General features: G+C 38.6%; 1 protein-coding gene and 1 pseudogene across 5 annotated transcripts in view; one reads left to right on the top strand and one right to left on the bottom strand.

Annotated features, from left to right (window-relative positions):
• The window catches only part of MFSD14B (major facilitator superfamily domain containing 14B), a 77,969-nt gene that overhangs the window by 18,352 nt on the left and 37,394 nt on the right, over nucleotides 1-22,223 (top strand). For all 4 annotated transcript variants that reach the window (XM_082694309.1, XM_082694311.1, XM_082694310.1 and 1 more), the window contains exon 2: nucleotides 12,655-12,750. In XM_082694309.1, coding sequence (XP_082550435.1) covers nucleotides 12,655-12,750 — 96 coding nt within the window. The remainder of the gene's footprint in view (nucleotides 1-12,654; nucleotides 12,751-22,223) is intronic.
• LOC309845895 (small ribosomal subunit protein uS8 pseudogene) lies at nucleotides 18,348-18,799 on the bottom strand (annotated as a pseudogene). The gene has a single exon. The product of its transcript is annotated as a small ribosomal subunit protein uS8 pseudogene (transcript).

Raw genomic sequence — 22,223 nt, 5'->3', positions numbered from 1 at the left:
GAGAAGCAGGCTCCCTGCGGAGCAAGGAGCCCGATGTGGGACTCAATCCCAGGATGCTGGGATCATGACCTGAGCCAAAGGCACCTGCTTACCCAACTGAGCTACCCACGCGTCCCGGGTTACTTGTTATTTTATAAGTGAGTTGTAAGAGCTCTTGATTCAAGTCTCTTATCAGGTATGAGTTTTGCAAATACTTTATTCCACTCTATGGATTGTCTTTTGTTCTTTGAGCAGTGTTTTTCACAGTGTAAGTTTTTAATTTTAATGCAGTCCAACGTATTAACTTTTTTTTTTTTTGACGTGGATAGTGAGGTTAGTGCTTTATATACAAACTCATCATGAAGCTAAGGGCCCTACTTTTAGCTCTGTGATCTATTTGAGTTTCTTTTTTAAAAAATTTTGGTAAAATAAATGTAACTAAAAATTCACCATTTTAGCCATTTTTAAAGTATACGGTTCAGTGGCATTTAAGTACATTAACATTGTTGCGCAACCATTACCCATTGTCCTTTATTTATTTATTTATTTATTTTTAAGATTTTATTTATTTATTTGACAGAGATCACAAGTAGGCAGAGAGGCAGGCAGAGAGGAGAGAGAGAGAGAGAGAGAGAGAGAGAGGAGGAAGCAGGCCCCCTGCTGAGCAGGGAGTCTGATGCGGGGCTCGAACCCAGGACCCTGGGATCATGACCTGAGCGGAAGGCAGAGGCTTTAACCCACTGAGCCACCCAGGTGCCCCACCCATTGTCCTTTAATCATTTGAAACTGAACTCTGTACCCATTGAACAATGACTCATCATTTCCCTTTCTCTCTAACCTCTGACAGTCACCATTCTACTTTCTGAGTCTCTACTTCCTTGCCAACACTTACTCTTTTCAGGTTTTTAAATTTTTTTTCTTTATAATCCTAGCCATCCTAGTGACCATGAGGTACTATCATTGTTGTTTAACTTTGCATTTCCCTAGTGATAAGTGATGTGGAGCATCTTTTCATGTATTTTTTTTTTGTCCTTTGCCCATTTTTGCATCTATTTGATTTATAGGAGTTTTTTTTTTTTTTAAGATTTTATTAATTTATTTGACAGACAGATCACAAGTAGGCAGAGAAGCAATCAGAGGAGGGGAAGCAGACTCCCCGCTGAGCAGAGAGCCCGATGCAGGGCTCCATCCCAGGACCCTGAGACCATGACCCGAGCCGAAGGCAGAGGCCTTAACCCACTGAGCCACCCAGGCGCCCCTATAGGAGTTTTTTTAAACATATAATCTGGGTATTCCTCATTGGATATATGACTTGTAAATATTTCTTCCATTCCCTTTGCAGTCTGCTGATAATGCCCATGATGCACAAAAGTTTCTTTTTTTTTTTTCTTTTTAAGATATTTATTTATTTATTTAACAGACTACAAGTAGGCAGAGAGGCAGGCAGATAGGGAGGAAGCAGGCTCCCCACTGAGGAGAGAGCCCGAAGCGGGGCTCGATCCCAGGACCCGGGGATCATGACCTGAGCCGAAGGCAGAGGCTTTAACCCACTGAGCCACCCAGGTGCCCCCAAAAGTTTCTTTTTGATTAATCAGATTATCTATTTTTTTTTCTTTTGTTGCCCTTTTTTTTCTTTATGGCATCGAGGAAAGCCTTGTCAAATCCAATGTCATGAAACTTCCCTCCTGTGTTTTCTTCCAAGAGTTTATAGTTTTAGCTTTTACATTTAGTGCTTTGATACATTTTTTTTTTTTTAAAGATTTTATTTATTTATCAGAGAGAGAGAGAGGAGCGAGTGAGCACAGGCAGACAGAGTGGAAAGCAGAGGCAGAGGGAGAAGCAGGCTCCCTGCCGAGCAAGGAGCCCGATGTGGGACTCGATCCCAGGACGCTGGGATCATGACCTGAGCCGAAGGCAGCTGCTTAACCAACTGAGCCACCCAGGCGTCCCTTGAATTCAATTTTTGTACATGATGTGAGGTTAGGCCCGGCTTTATTATTTTGCTTATGAATATCCAGTGTTCCCAGCACCATGTGTTGAAGAGACTATTCTCCATTGAATGGTCTTAGGACTCTTGTTGCAAATCATTCCGCTGTTACACAGCTGTTATTTCTGTACTCTTATTGTTATATTCGATTGGTCTTTACTGTCTGTTTTTATGCTAGTACCATACTGTTTTGATAAGCTTTGTAGTATGGTTTAAATGCATGAAATGTGAGTCCTGGGTTTTTTTTTTTTTTTTTATTGTTTTGGCTGTTATTTCAGGGTCACTTGAGATTCCATATGAATTATAGAATGAGTTTTCCCTTTTTTGATTATTGATAGCAGATCTTTTTTTTTTCCTTAAATAATAAGGCATGTACAGCTATAAAATCCCCTGTAACCACTGCTTTAAAACAGCATTCAACAAACTTGGATATGTTTTCTCATTTTTGTTCATCCGAAAGTTGTGATCTTCTTGTGATTTCTTATTTGACCTATGGTTGTTTAGGTGTATACTTTTTAATACCCACATATTTGTGAATTTTCCATATTTTTTTATGTTACTGATTTCTAGTTTCATTACATTGTGGTCCAGAGAATGTATTTTATATGATTTCAATCTTTTTAATTTATTTAGACTTGTTTTATGGTATTTCTGTGTACATATGAGAAGAGTATACTGCTGTAGTTGGGTGGAGTGTTCAGTAAATGTTAGGTCTAGTTAGTGTAGTGTTACTAAGATAGCCTATTTTACTTCCTTGTTGATCTTCTAATTGTTCTATTCATTATTAGAAGTGGGTATGGAAGTCTCCAATTATTATTATTGAATTGTATATTTGTGCCTTTTATTTTTTTTTTTTAAAGATTTTTATTTATTTATTTGACAGAGATCACAAGCAGGCAGAGAGGCAGGCAGAGAGAGAGAGAGAGAGAGAGGAGAAAGCAGGCTCCCTGCTGAGAAGAGAGCCTGACATGGGGCTCAACATGACCTGAGCGGAAGGCAGAGGCTTTAACCCACTGAGCCACCCAGACGCCCTGTGCCTTTTATTTTTAAAGGGTATGAGTGCCAGTGGGTGAGGGAGCATGAATGATTTGTTACATAATATAAATATCTTTGATATTGGCTATAAAGACATGAAAGACATGAAAGATTCATTCTCCATTGAAAAGATATGCAGAGGGCACCTGGGTGGCTCAGTGGGTCAAGCTGCTGCCTTCGGCTGGGGTCATGATCTCAGGGTCCTGGGATCGAGTCCCGCATCGGGCTCTCTGCTCAGCGGGGAGCCTGCTTCCTCCTCTCTCTCTCTCTGCCTGCCTCTCTGCCTACTTGTGATCTCTCTCTATCAAATAAATAAAATAAAATAAAATAAAAAGAAAAGATATGCAGAGCAGTGAACAATTTGTAGGCATATACAGCTTTCTAAAAAACACAGGAAGTTCTGTTTCATTTGTAATCATAGAAAATGATATAACCATTAAGTCTAATTAGCAAAAAGTATTCTAAAAGTATTCTAAGACTAACCATTAGTCTTAGAATATGGGGAGATTCAGATATTGTATTGCATTTTATTTTATTCTCAAACATTGTTACTGATACTATAGGTTACTCTTTTTTTTTTTTAAAGATTGTATTTATTGGGTGCCTGGGTGGCTCAGTGGGTTAAGCTTCTGCCTTCGGCTCAGGTCATGATCTTAGGGTCGTGGGATCGAGTCCCCCATCGGGCTCTCTGCTTGGCAGGGAGTCTGCTTCCTCCAATCTCTCTCTCTCTCTGCCTGCCTCTCTGCCTACTTGTGATTTCTCTCTGTCAAATAAATAAAAATCTTTAAAAAAAAAATAAAGGTTTTTATTTATTTGAGAGAGAGAGCATGAGAGGGGAGAATGTCAGAAGGGGAAGCTGACTCCCCACGGAGGTGGAACCCCAATGCGATGCGGGACTTGATCCCAGGATTTGGGGATCATGACCTTAGCCTAAGGCAGTTGCTCAACCACCTGAACCACCCAGGCGCCCCTGTAGGTGACTCTTTAAACTTTTTTTTTGGCAACCTCTTTGAACCTTTTTAGTTTTCTTCCGTTTTGTTATGAATACTCCCCCATATTCATCACCCTACTTCAATAGTTAAAAACACACAAGACCAATGTTATTTTACCTGCGTTTTCATTAAACTGGTCCTCACATACCAGCTAAATTGAATCCAAGCTTTGTGTTTGTTTCATTTTGGCAAGAATACTTTATAAGTGGTCTGTTTCTCGTGTGTTGCATCATACATCAAATAACCTTTGACTCTGATTTAATTGATCGGGTTTCAGGTCTTATCAGCTTGATTATTCCCTTATAAAGTGCCTCATCACCTTTTACGTCATGGTTTTAACAGCTATTAATGGTTGTTGCCTAGATGGACTATATTAGATTACAAAGTGGCAGGATTTTAAGTTAATCATTCTGTCATTCATTATCAAAAAAAAAATTTTTTTGACAGATCACAAGTAAGCAGAGAGGCAGGTGGGAGTGGGGAAGCAGGCTCCCTGCTGAGCAGAGAGCCTGATGCAGGGCTCTATCCCAGGACTCTGGGATCATGACCTTAGCTGAAGGCAGAGGCTTTAACCCACCGAGCCACCCAGGTGCCCTATTATCAAATTAAAAAACAAAACAAAACAAAACTTTTCTTAGTCAAATATTTGGTTATGCTAAAATGCTTTCTTTTTCCCTCTCCTTCATATTTAGCAGTTCTCAGAATAATGGCTTAGTTTTCTGGCGTCCTCCAAAGATCTCTGGACTTGGAAATTTGAACACATATAATAATGTTTTAATCAATGGCAGACATTACTCTGTTTACTCAGTCTTTGCCCAGTGGGAGTTAACTTCAGGTTGGCTCCTGAATCCTTTCAGTATGACTGTAGTCTTCAATAACATCTTCGCTTTTGGCAATGTAAGTTCCAGAGTCAGTTGTATTTTTTTTTAAGATTTTATTTATTTATTTGACAGAGAGAGATCACAAGTAGGTGAGAGGCAGGCAGAGAGAGAGGAAGGGAAGCAGGCTCCCTGCTGAGCAGAGAGCCCGATGTGGTACTCGATCCCAGGACCCTGAGATCATGACCTGAGCCGAAGGCAGCGGCCTAACCCACTGAGCCACCCAGGCGCCCCTCAATTGTATTTTTTACCCCAAATCTGGAATTAGCTATTTGTCCAAAAAGTCCCATTTTTTTTTAAGTGGGAAATGATATTTGAAGACCACAATCTTGGGCCCTGGGTGGGGTGGTATTCACTCCTGTAGGGTTGCTCATTTTTTTTCTAGGTCTTTCCAGTGGCTCAAACTAGAAAATTCTAACTTTTTCATTAAGGTAATGCAGATCATAATGTGTATATTTTTTTAAACCAAATTTAGAATTTCAGATTTTTACTATTTTGATTTAATATTTTATCTTTTCTCTTACAATGAAAATCTCATTCCCTAGTGACAATAGCATGGTAACTTATTATATTCTACTTACACTTGAAAGTTCAAAAAATAAAAAGTTGTTATTACTACCAACATGATTACTTAAAATAGTTTAAAATTTCATTTTCTTTTTAGCCTTAGGATTAGCTTCTAAGAATATTCATTCAAATTCTATGTTTTAAAGCAACTAAACCACAACTCTTGATACATGGGTAGGTTGATGTATTTAATTTGGATTTGATTTTGTTTTACAATTAGCTGAAGCACCCTGGTTCCAAAGTTAAATGTATGAACCAACATAAGAAATCTAGCTTCCATCCTGTCACTTTCATTCCCTTTTCTCCTTCCTGTATGTAATTGCTTGGATGCTTATTTTTCTTGACATCTTGTGTTTTGTTTACTCAAATAAATGTGTGTCCAAATGTATTCATACTCTTCAGTCCTCTCTCACGTGAAAAAGGTACTAACATTGCACATTATTCTATACCTTGCTTTTTTGGTGTTTTATTTGTTTGGCAGCAGTAGTGTTCCCATAGCCTAGTGCACATGACACTTCATATTTATTTATTTATTTTTAAAGATTTTATTTATTTATTTGACAGAGATCACAAGTAGGCAGAGAGGCAGGCAGAGAGAGAGAGGAGGAAGCAGGCTCCCTGCTGAGCAGAGAGCCCGATGCAGGACTTGATCCCAGGACCCTGAGATCATGACCTGAGCCAAAGGCAGCGGCTTAACCCACTGAGCCACCCAGGCGCCCGACACTTCATATTTTTGCCATATTGTCTGTGAGAAATCACTAGAGTGGGGTTATTGCTTCAGAGGATAAATAAATAAGTAATTTGGCTAAATATTGCCACATTGTTCCATTTCTCATCCCTTTAGCAGTGTAAGATCATATTGTCAAACTTCTGAAATTTTCAGCGTTCTAGTAGTGAGGAATTAGATGAGTATGGCTTGATTTTGCATTTTTTTTGTGGATAAAGTTGTTGAAGGGCTGTTCTATGAACTGTTAATATCTCTTACCCATCTTTTTGTTGGGTTGTTAGTCTTCTCGATTTTTCTAGAAATATTTTAAATGTTAGAACTGTTAGCTGATTAGCTGACATAGTAAGTTGAAGTAGTTTTTTTCCTTCACAGTTTGTACAGCTTTTTTTTTTTAAAGATTTTATTTATTTAGAGAGTGTGCATGAGCAGGCTGAGAGGCAGAGGGAGAGAGAGAATCTCAAGCGGCCTCTGTGCTGATTATGGAGCTGTATGTGGGGCTCAGTTTCACTACCCTGAGATCATGACTGGAGCTAAAACCAAGAATCTAATGTTTAATCTACTGAACCCTCCAGGTGCCCCTGTACAGCTTTTTTATTACAGTTGGTTGAATTTTATTTTATTTATTTATTTAAGATTTTATTTATTTATTTGACAGAGAGAAATCACAAGTAGGCAGAGAGGCAGGCAGAGAGAGAGGAAGGGAAGCAGGCCCCCTGCTGAGCAGAGAGCCCGATGTGGGACTCGATCCCAGGACCCTGAGACCACGACCCGAGCCGAAGGCAGCGGCTTAACCCACTGAGCCACCCAGGCGCCCCAGTTGGTTGAATTTTAATTATAATTTGATTACAGTTGAATAAAAAAGAAAGCAGTATATCCAAATAATGGAATATTATTTGGCCATAAAATTGAATGATGAACATGGATGATTCTTAAAAACATGCTAAATGGATGAAGCAAAGCAAAGTAGGCCACATACTGGATGATTCCATTTATATATGGTTCTAGAATAGCCAAATTCATAGAGACAGAAAGTATGTTAGTCATTGCTAGGAAATGGGGTGAGGAGAGATTGGGGCATGACTGTTCATAGATATGAGGTTTCTTTTTGGGGTAATGAAAATATTCCAGAATTAGATAGTGGTGGTAATTTTACAACCTTGTGAATATACTAGTAAACACTGTATGCTTGGCAATGGAACTTAATGGAATGTGATTTATAGCTCAAGGAAAAAATTAAAAATTCATATCATCACTCTAATCATGAGAACATTAAACAAATTCAAATGGGAGGGCATTCTACACAATAACTGGTAAAGAGTATACCAGTGGTCCTCAAAAGTGTCAGGATCATGAAAGTAAAAAATAAAAGTCTTAGTAGCTATCTCAGGTTGGAAAAACCCAAGGAAAAAGAAAAGAAAAGATGAGTGAGAAAAATGGTGACATTCAAATAACATATAAATTAGCTTAAAGTAGAATAGCAATGTTAATGTTTAGATTTGGATAATTGTACTGTAGTTATCTAAGACATTAGTATTTGGGGAAGTTTGGTGAAGGATATACTGGAACCCTGTACTGGTTTTGTAACTTTTCTGGGGTTTTAAATTGTTTAAAAAAATAGAGTGGGTGGCTCAGTTGGTTGAGTGTCTGAGTCTTAGTTTTGGCTCAGGTCATCAGGGTCTTTCTCCCTCGGCACCCCCCGCCTTGCACATTCTCTCTCTAAAATAAATCTTTTTTAAAAATAAATCATTTAAAAATAAAAATAATTATCAAATTATTAATTGCAGCAATATTAAAAGTGGAAACTCTCTAGTAAACATCAGTAGTGGAATGGTTAAAATTATGGTACCTCTGTACAGTGGAATATTGTGTAGCTATTATAAAGAAGGAAGATTTGCATGCAGTGACATGGAAATAGATAAAGGTAAAAAAGGCAACATGTGTATTGTATTACCAGTTATGAAAAAGTATGTTTTTACCTATGAATGTACATGCATAAAAATATGACAGATTTCTAACATTGTGAATACCTATGAAAATTAGAACATGTATATTGCCTTAGGTATACAATGTTCATATATTAGTGTAACAGTTGTAATTTCTCAAGTATATATATTCCATATAAAATAACGCAAAAAGAGATTTGTCTCCTGCTTTTAAAACATTAGGTGGAAGAGAAATGCTAAGTGCAGTTATGTATTCCTTTAATACTGGCGTTCATAAATTTGATATTTTGCTTTTTTGTATTCAGGCTCATGAGCTGACTTTTAGGAATATGTGTTCAGTGAATCTTTGGTTGTTGCTCTGTTCTACTTTGAATGAAATCCCAGGGAATACTTGTTTTGCACAGTGTCTTTTTTTGATAACTAGTTATAAACTTCTGAATAGCCAGAGTGATGTTAAACCCCTACTCACTTCTCTTTGGGAGAGAATTATGATAGGCTTATTTAACAGGTCTGAGTCTAGATGTTGTTTTCCTTCTTAAGCAACACAATGTTAATTCCTCAAATTAAGAAAAAAAAAATACCCCGTGCGTATTATTTCCTATTATGTGTAGTGTACAGTCTTTACACAAAATGCTGGGGACCATGTTTTTTATTCACCTTCAAGCTAACTTCAGTATGTTAGGAAAATCATCAGTTCTCACTGAGGACCTTCTGGCTCCATTTTAGAACAGTTTCCCTTTATTGATTTTCAGTTATGTGTGGACTGAGGGATGAGACTGGAGAATTACCAAAGGGATCTCAAGAAAGTTTAGTTTAAACTTAATCATGAGGGCAAAGGGGAGGAGGTTGTATCACTTAATGATTGCTACATAAGAAACTACCCCCAAATTTAGTGACTTTAAAACACCAACCATTTATGACAATTCTTTGGGCTAAGGTCAGCTTGGGGTTCTTCACTGGATTTGTGTGGAGTCACTCATGCTTCCATAGTCATCTTCAGGCTTGATGGAGTTGGGTGATCTTAGCCTTGTTCCTCCGCCAGGCAGCTGGTAATGGCTGTTCACGCTGGTTGGTCCAGGTGGCCTCAATAGGGAGGGCTTCATATGCTTTCCTCCTCTTGTGCCTATAGGGCATTTCCATGTGGTCTTGAAGGCCTCTGGAGTCCATATTGTCACTTCACCTGACATCTGTTGGTTTGTTGTTAAGCCAGCCCAGATCGAGGGAAGTAGAGAAATATACTCCACCTTATTATGGCATAGACAGCACAGTCATATTGCAAAAAGATTATTATGTGCACAGAAATTCAGAATTTGTAGCTCAGTTTTTGTAGTCTTCTGCAGGTGTCATATGTTGACATAGGTATTTTAGAATGGTCACTCTGTGGTATACAGAAAGATTTGGAGAAGGCAGGGTAGAGAAATCAAGGTAGAGTGAAGAGGCCATTGCAGTCATCTATGGGAGAGATGGTAGTAGGAATGAATAAAGACATCACCACATACTTATCTTCTAAACATCTCAACCTGTTCCGTACTGATTTATAAAAGGGCAAATGGAGAGACAAGCCATTGAACTAATCCAGAGAGGCTGCACTAGATCAGGCTCAACTGGAAATTTGTTAAAGTTTTTATTACCTCAGATAATTTAAGTGAGAAAGTTGTGATACTTTTTTTCATCAGCATACTGGCCACCAAGAGCTTGAGAAGAATTGGATGGACGGCAGATTTATTTTTGTTACCTTCTTTTTTTTTTTTTTAATAAAGATTTTATTTATTTATTTGACAGAAATCACAAGTAGGCAGAGAGGCAGGCAGAGAGAGAGAGGAGGAAGCAGGCTCCCCGCTGAGCAGAGAGCCCGACGAGGGACTTGATCCCAGGACCCTGAGATCATGACCTGAGCCGAAGGCAGCGGCCCAACCCACTGAGCCACCCAGGGGCCCTTTTGTTACCTTCTTATGTCTGGTTGCCCAAACCATAGCAAGGCCTGCCTGCCTATCATAGTACATTTCTTTTATGTATCACAGGTATTGACTAGTAATAGTTGATAGTTCAATTAAAGTAATTTAGGTAGAGGTGAGAATAAGAACGTGTTTTTATTTTAGAAGAGGTGTTTGTTAGACAATTTCTAATCGATACATCTAAGCATATAATATGTAAACAAAAAGGTAGCGTTGTCTGGTTTTTTGCAGGGTGTTAAAATAGCATAATATCCTAAAAATATATCACACAGTTTAAAGCGTGTGTCTGTTCTTATGTTTAATCAGCATTGCCATCACATGGATCTCTATCCCAGTGGTCTCCATAAACAGAGCTTCATTGCCTAGGAAAAAGCACCAAACCGTGGAAGCTGCAATGAGAAATAGAGCTGCTTTCTTTGGCTTCCTGTTGTGTGCATTTTCAGAGTTTCGTGAGATTCTTATATGCATGATGCTTAATAAATAAAATGAATGATTCAAAAGCAATTGACATTCTCGCCCAGTGTACAGAAGCGATTGTTTTTTTTTATAGTGTGTGGTTGGTCACTATCAGAATTTTTACCCAAACAGCTGAGAATTATTAGTTAATGCATATAGGCTCATTTACTTTTTAAAAATCATTTTTTGCTACCACTTCTACATCTTTTTTCTGTAGATTTTTAAAACAGATTCCAAACATACTCTCATTTCACAAATACATTACTGTGTATCTCTAAGAGATAAGGATCTTTTAAAAACACACCTTACTTCAAAACCATTATTACAAAGAGTATAATTCTTTAATATCAGCTAATACCCAGTCCATTTTCAAATATCCATGATTGTCTCAGAATTGTCTTTTTTCCAGGTAGTTTGAGTCAAACCCCAGAGTCACACAGTATTGCTTTTGGTTAATATTTCTTAAATTTCTTTTAATCTGTATACTAACATCATTCTCCCTCCTTTTTCTTTTTTTCTTTGCCCATACCATTTCCTTGTTGAAGAAACTGGAACATCTGCTTAAAAAATTTTTCTGCATTTTGGGTTTTGCTGTTTAAAGGCTCAGAGAAAAGATATTAGTCTCTGAAGAAGAGATCCTTCTGCCATCTCCTATATTTTGTTGAGTGCTTATTACTATAGCGGGGTAAAAGGAGGGCTGTTTGGATACATCATTGAACAAAGACAAAAATCCTTTCCTTCCTAGCATTTAAATTACCATTCCATGGGCAGTAGACAAAAATGAATCATAAAGTTTGTTGGAAATCCTCTAGAAAACAGTAAGAGCATAACAAGGGGATAGGGAGGTGTGGGACCTTGTTGGACAAGTGGGATGTGGGGCTGAATGCCCTGGAAGTCTGAGGGCAGAGCAGAGGAGTTGCCAGGATCTGATTTACGTTTAAATGGAGGCACTGCCCCTGCTGTGCAGTGGGTGAAAGGGCAGGGGTGGAAAGCTACTCTGTAACCTGGGAAAGAGATGGTAAAGGATTAGATAGAGGGCAGTGCGGGGAGAGCCAAGGGTGAAGGCCAAATTTCTATCTCTAGCAGCTGGAACGACTTCATGCGGAGGGTCTCAGAAGGCTTCATCAGAGGCAGAGGCTGATTAGTTACTGCCATTTCTGTTCACTATTCTGTTGGTAAAGGACCACGGAAAACGCGTGCTTTTTGAAGGTTATGTACATGGCCTTTTGTTTTGGAGGGGTTGAATTGTTAGATGCTTAAATATTTTCTCTTTTAAATTTTGTAAAATGAAAAAAAAATAAAAAAACATAAAACCATTAAAAAAATAAATTTTGTAAAATGCTTTCTGTTTTTGCCTCATCTAATGGCATTTTAAAGTACTTTACATTGGACATTGTGAAAATTTAGAAGTTTACAAGTTTGTATTTTTAATAACATTTGTTCTTGGCTCTTTGGAATTTTTCAAAACTATAAAAAATTAAAAGTAAAATTATATTCCCTTCATCTAAATTCAGCAGTTAACATTTTTGACATTTGCTTTAGGAAATATGGTTGGTTTTGTTTTTTAGTTGTTGGCTTGGTTTGTTTTTGTGTTTTCAGCCAAACCATTTGACAATAAGTTGTAGACATCAAGAACACCCATGTGATTGTCTAATATAAAGTCCATATTCATATTTTATCCTTTTGTTCCCTTCTCCTCCAGGATCCAGTCCAGGATCCCCCATTTTGTTGTTGTGACTCCTGCCTCCTTCAATATGTATGAGTCTCCTGACCTTTACTTTCGTCGTTTATGGCATTGACATTTTTAAGGAGATTCCACGCCTGTTATGTTATAGAACGTCCCACAGTCTGGATTTGTCTGATCATTTCCTTATGATTAGATTCCAGTGAAATGACACAGATTTACTTCTACCTTTTAAAGACTTAAAAATATAAACATAGGAATAGTGAGGGGTTTATAGTCTTCTGTAAACATCACTTCCAGTTACTACCAAGTGGTAGCAAGGGGGGGCCTAATCTTGACAATGTCCTAAGTTTATTTTATACAGCATTTATTTTGTGTGTTAGATATCATTTTAGCAAAATGGATTTCTTTTATCTCGCTATTTTTCATAATAACTTTCTTCCTTTTTTAGCTACAAGGCTTTGGCAGACCAAGTGTATACCATGCTGCTATTGTCATCTTCCTAGAATTCTTTGCGTGGGGCTTGTTGACAACTCCAATGTTAACTGTAAGTATTGCTGAACAGGTCCTTGTTTATGAAAGCAAAATATAGGTTCTTAAGCATGTATCTCTAGGGCCAAATGTTTAGGTATGTGTTTGAGAGACTCTCTTGATAGCGATTTGAAACAGCTTCTTCCACTGAGTTGTTTCCACTGTGTACACAGACTGTGAACTACCTGAGCAGCAAAACGCCTGGGCTGCACTTTAAGTATTCGTGGGTAGCAGGGTCCTCCCACTGACCCAGAATCTTGGAGGTGCTGTGAGTGAACTGTAGGTATTTAGGAATATGCACTAGGGGAAGTTATTGCAAAGTTTTGTTGAACTTTGTAACTTACTTTGTGTGGATGTAATGGCCTTTGACCAAGAACATAGTAAATAGATTGGTAAGTACCTTGTAACAGTGAGAGTGATCATTGTTAAGAATGTTTAGATTTCCATATTTGGTAGCTGACTTACCTATAGCCACTTTTTGCTGAGGCTGCACTGAATTTCTTAGCAAGAACCTCGATGTTTGATATATGTTGTGGTTAGAGGAAGGGAGATGTGTAAGAAAGGATTGGCATGTAGATTTGGGGTGCTTGATTACTATTTTATTTTGTTTTTTAAAAGATTGTATTTATTTGGATGAGAAAGTGCATCTGTACATGCATACCCAAGCAGGTGGAGGAGCAGAGGGAAAGAGAGATTTCTAAGCATTTCCATGCTGAGGACAGAGCCCCAGACAGGGCTCAGTTTCAGGACCTTGAGATCACAACCTGAGCCAAAATCAAGACTGAGCCACCCAGGCACACCCCAATCACTAACAATTATACTAAAGATATTTTTAAATTGAAGAAAAAGATACTTTTTAATTGGCCTTATATTTCAGTTGTCTTAAACTGTTCTTTAAAAATCATTGGTGGTTAACTCTTCCCAATCACCATGTTGCCATGCCAGAGAATCCCTTTGGATACAGATGAACTTTGTTCCAAAATTAGCTTTAGAAAATAGGGTACTTTAAAGAGGCTGTTAGCCTCACATTAGACTTCGCTATTTTTATTCTTCTGGTGCATTTAAAATGAAATTTGATTAATTAAAATGACAGCTTGAATGGAATAGTCAAAAGATTGCCTGTGTTTTTAAATCTCTGTTTTATTCTTTCTCATTACACTACCTTTTCCTTCCTAATGCTTTACTACAGAAATTAACTGGTTATTAGTTAGTGGGGTAAGTGGTCCCCATTTTAAGTTCACGAGCCTGCTGTGCTCACGACTGTTTGGACTGCCTATGACACACTAAGTGCTGAGGAGATATTTTCTTTGAATAATAGGAATATGCATTGTAGGCTCACATGTGTGTCCTTGAGGGATTTCTTTGAGATGTATTTTCAGTATACGTATAGACATACCAGGCTACTTATTGTAAGGAAATAAGTTATTTAATTTTTGGTCTTAGCTCTCGGACTCTGTCCATGTCCGTCTCCCATGTCTATTCCCCTCACACCCCTGCCCCCGCTTACGGGTTAAGCGTCCCTTTATTTATTTATTTATTCATTTATTCATTTATTTTTATTTATTTATTTTTTAATTTGACAGAGAGAAGGAGATCACAGGCAGGCAGAGAGAGAGAGGGAAACAGGCTCCTTGCTGAGCAGAGAGCCCAGTGCGGGCCTCGATCCCAGGACCCTGTGAACATGACCTGAGCTGAAGGCAGAGGCTTAACCCACTGAGCCACCCAGGTGTCCTGTTAAGCGTTTAAATAGTATTTTTTTAAGGCAACCAGAAATCTCCTATAGTGGTTCAGCAGGTTTCTCAGTATGGAGTTAATCCTATAATCATGCTCTGGTAAGAATTCAAAGTGAAGTGAAGAACAACTTAATGTTTTTGAGGCCTTGTTAGAAATTCTAAAACCACTTTCCAGACAGTTAAAATCTTTGGGGACCTTTTTGGCCCTAGACCAGATTGTCAAATCTCTTTTAGTTTTAATTAATTAATTAATTTTCGTATACATCCAAAGAGTGATGTGCCTTTCTTCCTACTGCCCAATGCAGATAATTTTCCTAGGGGTTCTTTGTCCTCATCAGACCCTCGAATGCAGCCTTAGAAACCAGCTAAAGTGCTGCTTTGTTTCCTCCTTGCAGTTTTGCTGCTTGCAAAGATTTGGTTAAAATAAACATGTGTGAGGAGTACAGGGTTGCTGGCATCACTCTGACACACTATATTGTCATAGAAGAAGTGTTGCTCAGTTAATAGGTGGGTTCTTTCTCTTTTTTTCTGAGCTCTTGGTGTTGCTAAATTAAGCTAAATGTCCTTTTCTGTACTGTCACACTTAGCCTTTACACTAGAGTTTGCTACCTCTGTTTCTGTTCTGGCGGGGGTGGTTCCTTCCTAAAATATGGGAAGAGTCCCATATTCTAAAGAAAAAAGATTATCTCTGGCATATCCCCTCTACTTTCTGCCTTTTCTGGTTGGACAGAGAACTGATAATGTTAGGTTGTTTGATAAGGAAAGGATAAAATTAGGGTTTATTTCATTACAGCAGGAGTTCATTTATCCTCTTTTATGTTGGGGTTTACTATTGTCATATAAGTAGTTCTTGGCATCCTGCATCTATCATCCACTTTGGTGTAACCATTAGAATGATGGTTCATGTGTGGGTTTTTTCTATGCTATAACTAGTGGACAGCACTCTGTCCTGTTTCCTTCAGATGAGAAAAACAGCCTGATAAGGATTTGGAGATACAGAACAGTACTTGCATATTAATATGTTGTCCAGTCTGACTGTCTGCGTCCTAGCACTCAGTAGAAGTGGTGTGTTTGAAGTAGTATAGAATTGGAGACTTTCCAAGATGGCAGAGAAGTGGGAGACCTTAGTTTTGTCTGGTCCCAGGAATTCTGCTAGATTGCTGTCAAATCATTCTGAATACCTGTGAACTCATCCTGAGATCTAAGAAAAGAATTGCTCCAGTTCTACAAATAGAAAAGTGATCACTTTCTGCAAGAATGACAAGACGGAAAAGCTCACCTCAAATAGAAAAAGAGACAGTACTGACAGCCAGAGACCTAATCAGTATGGATATAAGTAAGATGTCAGAATTAGAGTGTGGAATAATGATCATAGAGATACTAGCTGGCTCGAAAAAAGCCTAGAAGACACTAGAGAATCCCTCTCTGGAGAAATGAAAGAACTAACATCTAATCAAAGTGAAATAAAAAAGGCTATTAATGAGATGCAATTAAAAAAATGGTAGCAGGGCGCCTGGGTGGCTCAGTGGGTTAAGCCACTCCCTTTGGCTCAGATCATGGTCTTGAGGTCCTGGGATTGAGCCCCCACATCAGGCAATCTGCTCGGCGAGGAGCCTGCTTCCTCCTCTCTCTGCCTGCCTCTCTGCCTGCTTGTGATCTCCGTCTGTCAAATAAATAAATAAATAAAATCTTAAAAAAAAAAATGGTGGCTCTAACTGCTAGGTTAAATGAGGCAGATGGCTGCCATTCCCATTGGAAATATGGACTTTAGCCCTGCTTACAGTCATCCCTATCCCACTGCTGCTTTTCTAACTAGGTCTTAGTTCGCATTCCAGGGCTTGGGGCTGTTACACAGCCAGGGTGCCAAGACTGGAGGCAGGTCCCCAGTCAGCCCCTGAATGCTTGGTGCTTAGCTGGCCAGGGTATTCATGGGGATAGGTAAGGTTTAATTTTCTATTCTGGTACACAAAACAAGTTGTGTTTTTACCCTGTGTCTAGTGATTTTGATAAATTCAGTTACTAATCCTAAATGTTCATCAACAGGTTTTTACATACACATTCATATATTTTGTGAATGACAGTTTTTAGCTCCTTCCAGTCCTTTTTTATTTTTCTTATTGCACTGCTGTGACATCCAGTACAGTGTTGACTAGAAGCAGTCACTGTAGGCATCCCTATCTCATAGATGACCTCTGGTGGAAAGTGATCTGAAATTTAAAATTCACCACTAAGTATGTTATTTGCTCTGTTATTTGCTATATTTGTTATTTTGCCGATATTCTTTTTCAGAGAAAGGAAGTTCCCTTCTTCCTGTTTTGCTTACAGTTATCCTAAATAGGTATTAAATTTTATCAAATGAATTTTCTGCATACAACCAGATAACAACTAGATTTTTCCATTATTTGAGTAATGTGGTCAATTATATTGATTTTTTTAAAAAGATTTTATTTATTTATTTGACAGACAGAGATCACAAGTAGGCAGAGAGGCAGGCAGAGAGAGAGGAGAAAGCAGGCTCCCTGCTGAGCAGAGAGCCCGATGCGGGGCTCGATCCCAGCACCCTGGGATCGTGACCTGAGCCGAAGGCAGAGGCTTTAACCCACTGAGCCACCCAGGCGCCACCAGAATTTCCTTTTTTAAGGCTGAATGATATTCGTGTGTGTGTGTGTGTGTGTGTGTGTGTGTGTGTGTGTCACAATTTCTTTTATTTTAAAAAATTTTATTTATTTATTTGACAGAGAGATAGCAGGAGAGGAAATATAAGCAGGAGAAGTGGGAGAGGGAGAAGCAGGCCTCCCACTGAGCAGGGAGCCTGATGTGGGTCTTGATGCCAGGATCATGACTTGAGCCAAAGGCAGATGACTGAGCATCCGGCGCCCTCCCCCCTTTTTTTGCCCCTTATTTTTTATTTATTTAATTAATTAATTTTTTTAAAGGATTTTATTTATTTATTTGACAGACAAATCACAAGTAGGCAGAGAGGCAGGCAGAGAGAGAGGAGGAAGCAGGCTCCCCCGCTGAGCAGAGAGCCTAATGTGAGGCTCAGTCCCGGACCCTGGGATCATGATCTGAGTGGAAGGCAGAGGCTTTAACTTACTGAGCTACCGAGGCGCCCCTTATCTTTTATTTTTAATTGAAGTACAGGAAAATACTAGTTTCAGGTATACAATATACTGATTTGATAGTTCTATGCATTACAAGGTGCTCACCATAATAAATACTTACCATCTGTCACCATACAAAGTTATTACAATCTTAATCACTATATTTCCTGTGCTCTTAAGTTATTGTAAGTATATTGTCTTAATTTCTAAACATTTGGGGACTTTTCTAAGTTGTATTATCAGAAATCATATTATGAATTATTTCAGTTCTTTGAAATTTATTGAAGCCTGTTTGGTATACTCATATAGGGTTAATTCTGGTAAATTTTCCATGTGATCTGCAAAGAATTAAGTATTCCCTGGAGTAGTATTCTCTACAGGATAAGTATGTTAAATTTGTTAATTTTGTTTGATGTCTTTTGTATATTCACTGGTATCATTTGTCTGCCTGTTCTGGCATCTTGGAAGAGAGATGTATTTCTCTCCTACTTTTTACATTGTTGTGCAGCTAAATTCTGTATTTTTTTTAAACACTGCAGTACATTGTAATGTTTTGTACAGTCATTATTTATCCTGGAGTTACACATTCTGATGTTCTTCCTTTTTCTGTATTTCTGTGCTTTTTCCAGTAATCAGTTCTTGAAGACTTTTTTTTTTTTTACCTGTTTTGCTTTGGTGCAGGTCCCTGTGCAGCACATTATTTTTAATATATGTAGCATTTTTTTATTTTTATTTGTATTCATTTATTTATTTATTTATTTTTGTCCATTGAGGCATTTTATTTGCATGTATGTATTACATCCCTAGAAAAAGAATCCCAGGATTTTCCCTCCTGTGTGTTTTCGTCTTGCTTCTTCATGGTCCATGATGCCAGCTGAAGTTGTCAGTACAATGAAACCAAACTGGCGGGACGGGAGCAAGTTATTCTGCCATTTTTCTAGATGTTTCAGTTGTACATCAAATCTGGGGCTGATCACTCCACACTTGTTCAACCTGCCTGTGAGGTTCACAACAATCTTCCCCGCTCTGTGATCATCAATGATTTCAAATTCGCCAATGTAACCGTGCTTCATCATCACAGTGAGAAACCGGACGATGACTTTGGAGCACGGCCTAATAAGAACCTGGCGTTTGCCTCTCTTTTCAGCATTGTTGATGCTCTTGAGAGCATCTGCCAGGACATTCATGCGCACCATTATGGCGGCAAAGAAAGATGGCGGAAAGAGCTGTAGCATTTTTTTAAATCTCTTGGAGGACACTTACACTTATTTTAAAACTTTCTTCTGTTTCCTATCATAATTTGGTTATTTGGCAGTAGGGTAGATTGTCTTTTCCTATTTGTGCCTTTTAATGATTTTTAGATTTGTTACTGAATTTTATACATGTTTATATTTACAGATGAGGGGGTAGATCAGAGATTGTGAAAACAAGTATCTTCTGGGGCCTGGCAAGTAATGTAAATGTCAGAAGTGGAGTGGGAATGTTCCAGTTGGAATATGTGCTGCTTTGGCCGCAGCAGCCACTGTCTGCTTACTCAGCTAATCAGTGATGTAGCACTTCAAGCCCCATGTTTTCAAATCTTCTGGCTTCTTGTGACATGCTAGAAAACCATATGGTATATGACCTTTTCCTGAAATTTACACACTGACAGTTACTGCACTTTAGGAAACACAAAGACAAATCAGAAAGAATATCAGCTTGCGAGTGTGCCGCCTGTGCCCTAGACACCTGTGGTAGTTGGAGTATTGTTCTCCAGCCCAGGTGGAAGGCCCTGTTCCTCAGAACTGAATGCAGGCATTGCTTGTAGGAGCTCCTGATTTCTGACAGTGTGGTTGTTCAGAGAGCCCTCTATTACGAAGTAGTTTATTATGTGATTGTAGGGCTTTTTGCTACTCTTGGCAGACCTAAGGGACCTGGGGCATTATCATTTTTTAATCCTACCCATTTGGTTCTGCAGGTATCCCATTTAGTAGTCTCAGTTCAGAGAACTCTGCTGTTTGATTCTTATGCTAGGCTCTCATAGGGAGCATTGCAGCTTTGAGAGCAAGATACAGGAACTCATTTTATAACCTTTTAAAAACCTGTTGAACTACGGCTGTTTTTCCTCCTCCTCCAGTTCTGGGTCTTGTTTTTGTCTTGGTTTGGGTTTTTTTTTTTTTTTTTTTTTTAATTATTTATTTATTTATTTATTTATTAAGATTTTATTTATTTATCAGAGAGAGAAGGGGAGAGAGCGAGCACAGGCAGACAGAATGGCAGGCAGAGGCAGAGGGAGAAGCAGGCTCCCTGCTGAGCAAGGAGCCCGATGTGGGACTCGATCCCAGGACGCTGGGATCATGACCTGAGCCGAAGGCAGCTGCTTAACCAACTGAGCCACCCAGGCGTCCCTGGTTTGTTTTGTTTTTCCTGGACTCTGGAAAATTTATGTTTTCAAAGATCTTTTTTTCCCTCCCACCTTCACATGTTATTGTTACTTGAGCTCTTTCAGGGTTTCCTGTCTGCTGTGTGTCATCCACTATTCCTAGCTTCCCAGGAATACTGTAAATGTAGTTTCCTAGAAGTGGAATTTTAGGTAAAAGTGCAGAATTACAGCTGTGCGTATATAATGTGTAAGCAAATACATACATACATATATGTCTCCGTGCTTACATACATTCAGTTGTTTGCTTCATTGTACCAGAAGTCAGTTCAACCCTCTAAACTTGCAGTTATTAGGAAATACCATTATAGAGGTGCTGGGTGGCTCAGGTCATTATCCCAGGGTCTTGGGATTGAGCCCCACATCAGGCTCTCTGCTTAGTGGGGAGTCTGCTTCTCCCTCTCCCTCTGCTGCTTCCCCTGTTTCTGCTTTCTTTCTGTCAAGTAAATAAATAAAATCTTAAAAAAAAAAAAAAAACCCAAACCCATTATATTTAATGCTTCCAGTAGTCTTGAAGAATAAAGGCAATTTCTTCCTTAAGTTTTATTTTATATAGGAAGAAGTTAAAAATGAAAGCTTTGATTTTATCAGAAATGTTTAATATACTTTTTATTGTTAGGTTTAATTTATTATGGTAACAGTTACTGTCTTTTGTAGTTAAATTATATACTGTATTAAATTTTTTTTAATTTATCATAAAATAGAATATTACCTTTTTTTTTTTTAAGATTTTATTTATTTATTTGACAGAGATCAGAAGCAGGCAGAGAGAAAGGGGGAAGCAGGCTCCCTGCTAAGCAGAGAGCCTGATGTGGGGCTCGATCCCAGGACCCTGAGATCATGACCCGAGCCGACGGCAGAGGCTTTAACCCACTGAGCCACCCATGCGCCCCTCTTTTTCCCTTATAACTGCTTTATTTTATGAAGGCTTATCTTATTTTTGACTTCTGTTTTACTTCCTTATCCAGTAAGATTTAACCGCTATCTTCTCCACTTCCCTCCAATTAGAAAAAAGCAGAAGAGGTTTGAAAAGCACTGATTGAAAATTCTTAGAGGAACTTCCTGCATCGTCTCTCACAGAGCCCGATACCCCAGAGCCGGATACCCCGTCAGGTCTCTGTAGTTTACCCTTCAGCCCAGTTCCTATATGGATACGGTTTTGCCAAATTTAAGTGGCTGTGTTCTGTTTCTGCTGCGTCATCTGCACAAGTGAATGCCTGTTCTGGTCCTTTTGAGTGTAGAGTTGTTTTAAGGGAAGTCAGAGGACAGAGCTGGAGGCAGGGGAGGATCGACATTGGTGCCCCTTTGGCAGCAAGCAGGCAGCCCTGGAGTGGGTGTGGTATTAACTGGCACTTCCCACCTTCTGTTTCGCTCTGGCAGAAACTGAGGAAGCCTGTGAGCAAGGGGAGTCCCAGGATTGTCTGTCAGCTCTCAGCCTCAGTTCAACAGAATATATAAGAATATATAAGGTTGTGAGGCAGTGGATACCCACACCCAATGGCATGCTCAGGATCAGAGAAACATTTTTAAAAATACATTGACTTTCTTGTGTTTTGCTGTTTCACTGTATTTTTGTGATGCATGTAACAAATGATACTGTGAAGTAGTTCTGATACTGATTTGGATCCTGTTTTCTTTAAAGAAAATTTTATATCTCTGTATCCTATGAAGTGTTATTTTTGAGATTTTGCTGAGAACTTGAGATTTTTAACTTGAGCTATTTGCTTTCATTTATTTGCTTTCTTATTTATCCAGTACAGATAGGTAGAGTTCAAATGCCACTAGCTGAGATGACAAACCTTTTCTAAACCTTAAGAATAATCTTGTTAGGAAAAGGTTGGAAACAATTTCTGTGAAGTTGTTTCATAGCATTCCATGTGAACTTACTGAAGTCTGTCAGTATCTTCACCCTAATCTAGGACAGCAGTGTCAGCACAAATGAGGTGAAGAAATGTAAATACTTTGTTTATTTACCTCCTTGATTCTAATGTCATTAAGTCTTCTAATACACAATGAAAAATAAAACCTACAGGACACATCATTTTGTTGTGTGCATCACTGTTTGTTTATATTCACCATTTTCTTTGCTGTTTATTTTATGTTGCATCTCATCTTACATCTGTATTATTTTCCTTCTTCTGGAAGTACATTATTTTATATCTCATTAGGTGGAGTCCATAAGTTAGTAGACGTACTGCTGTAAGTTTTGCTAGGTTAAAAATTGTGCTCAAAG

Source organism: Mustela nivalis (genome assembly GCF_964662115.1).
Source record: "Mustela nivalis genome assembly, chromosome: 13".
Classification (NCBI taxonomy): domain Eukaryota; kingdom Metazoa; phylum Chordata; class Mammalia; order Carnivora; family Mustelidae; genus Mustela; species Mustela nivalis.
Note: the sequence above shows the minus strand (reverse complement) of the source record. Positions and strands in the feature narration are given on the sequence as shown.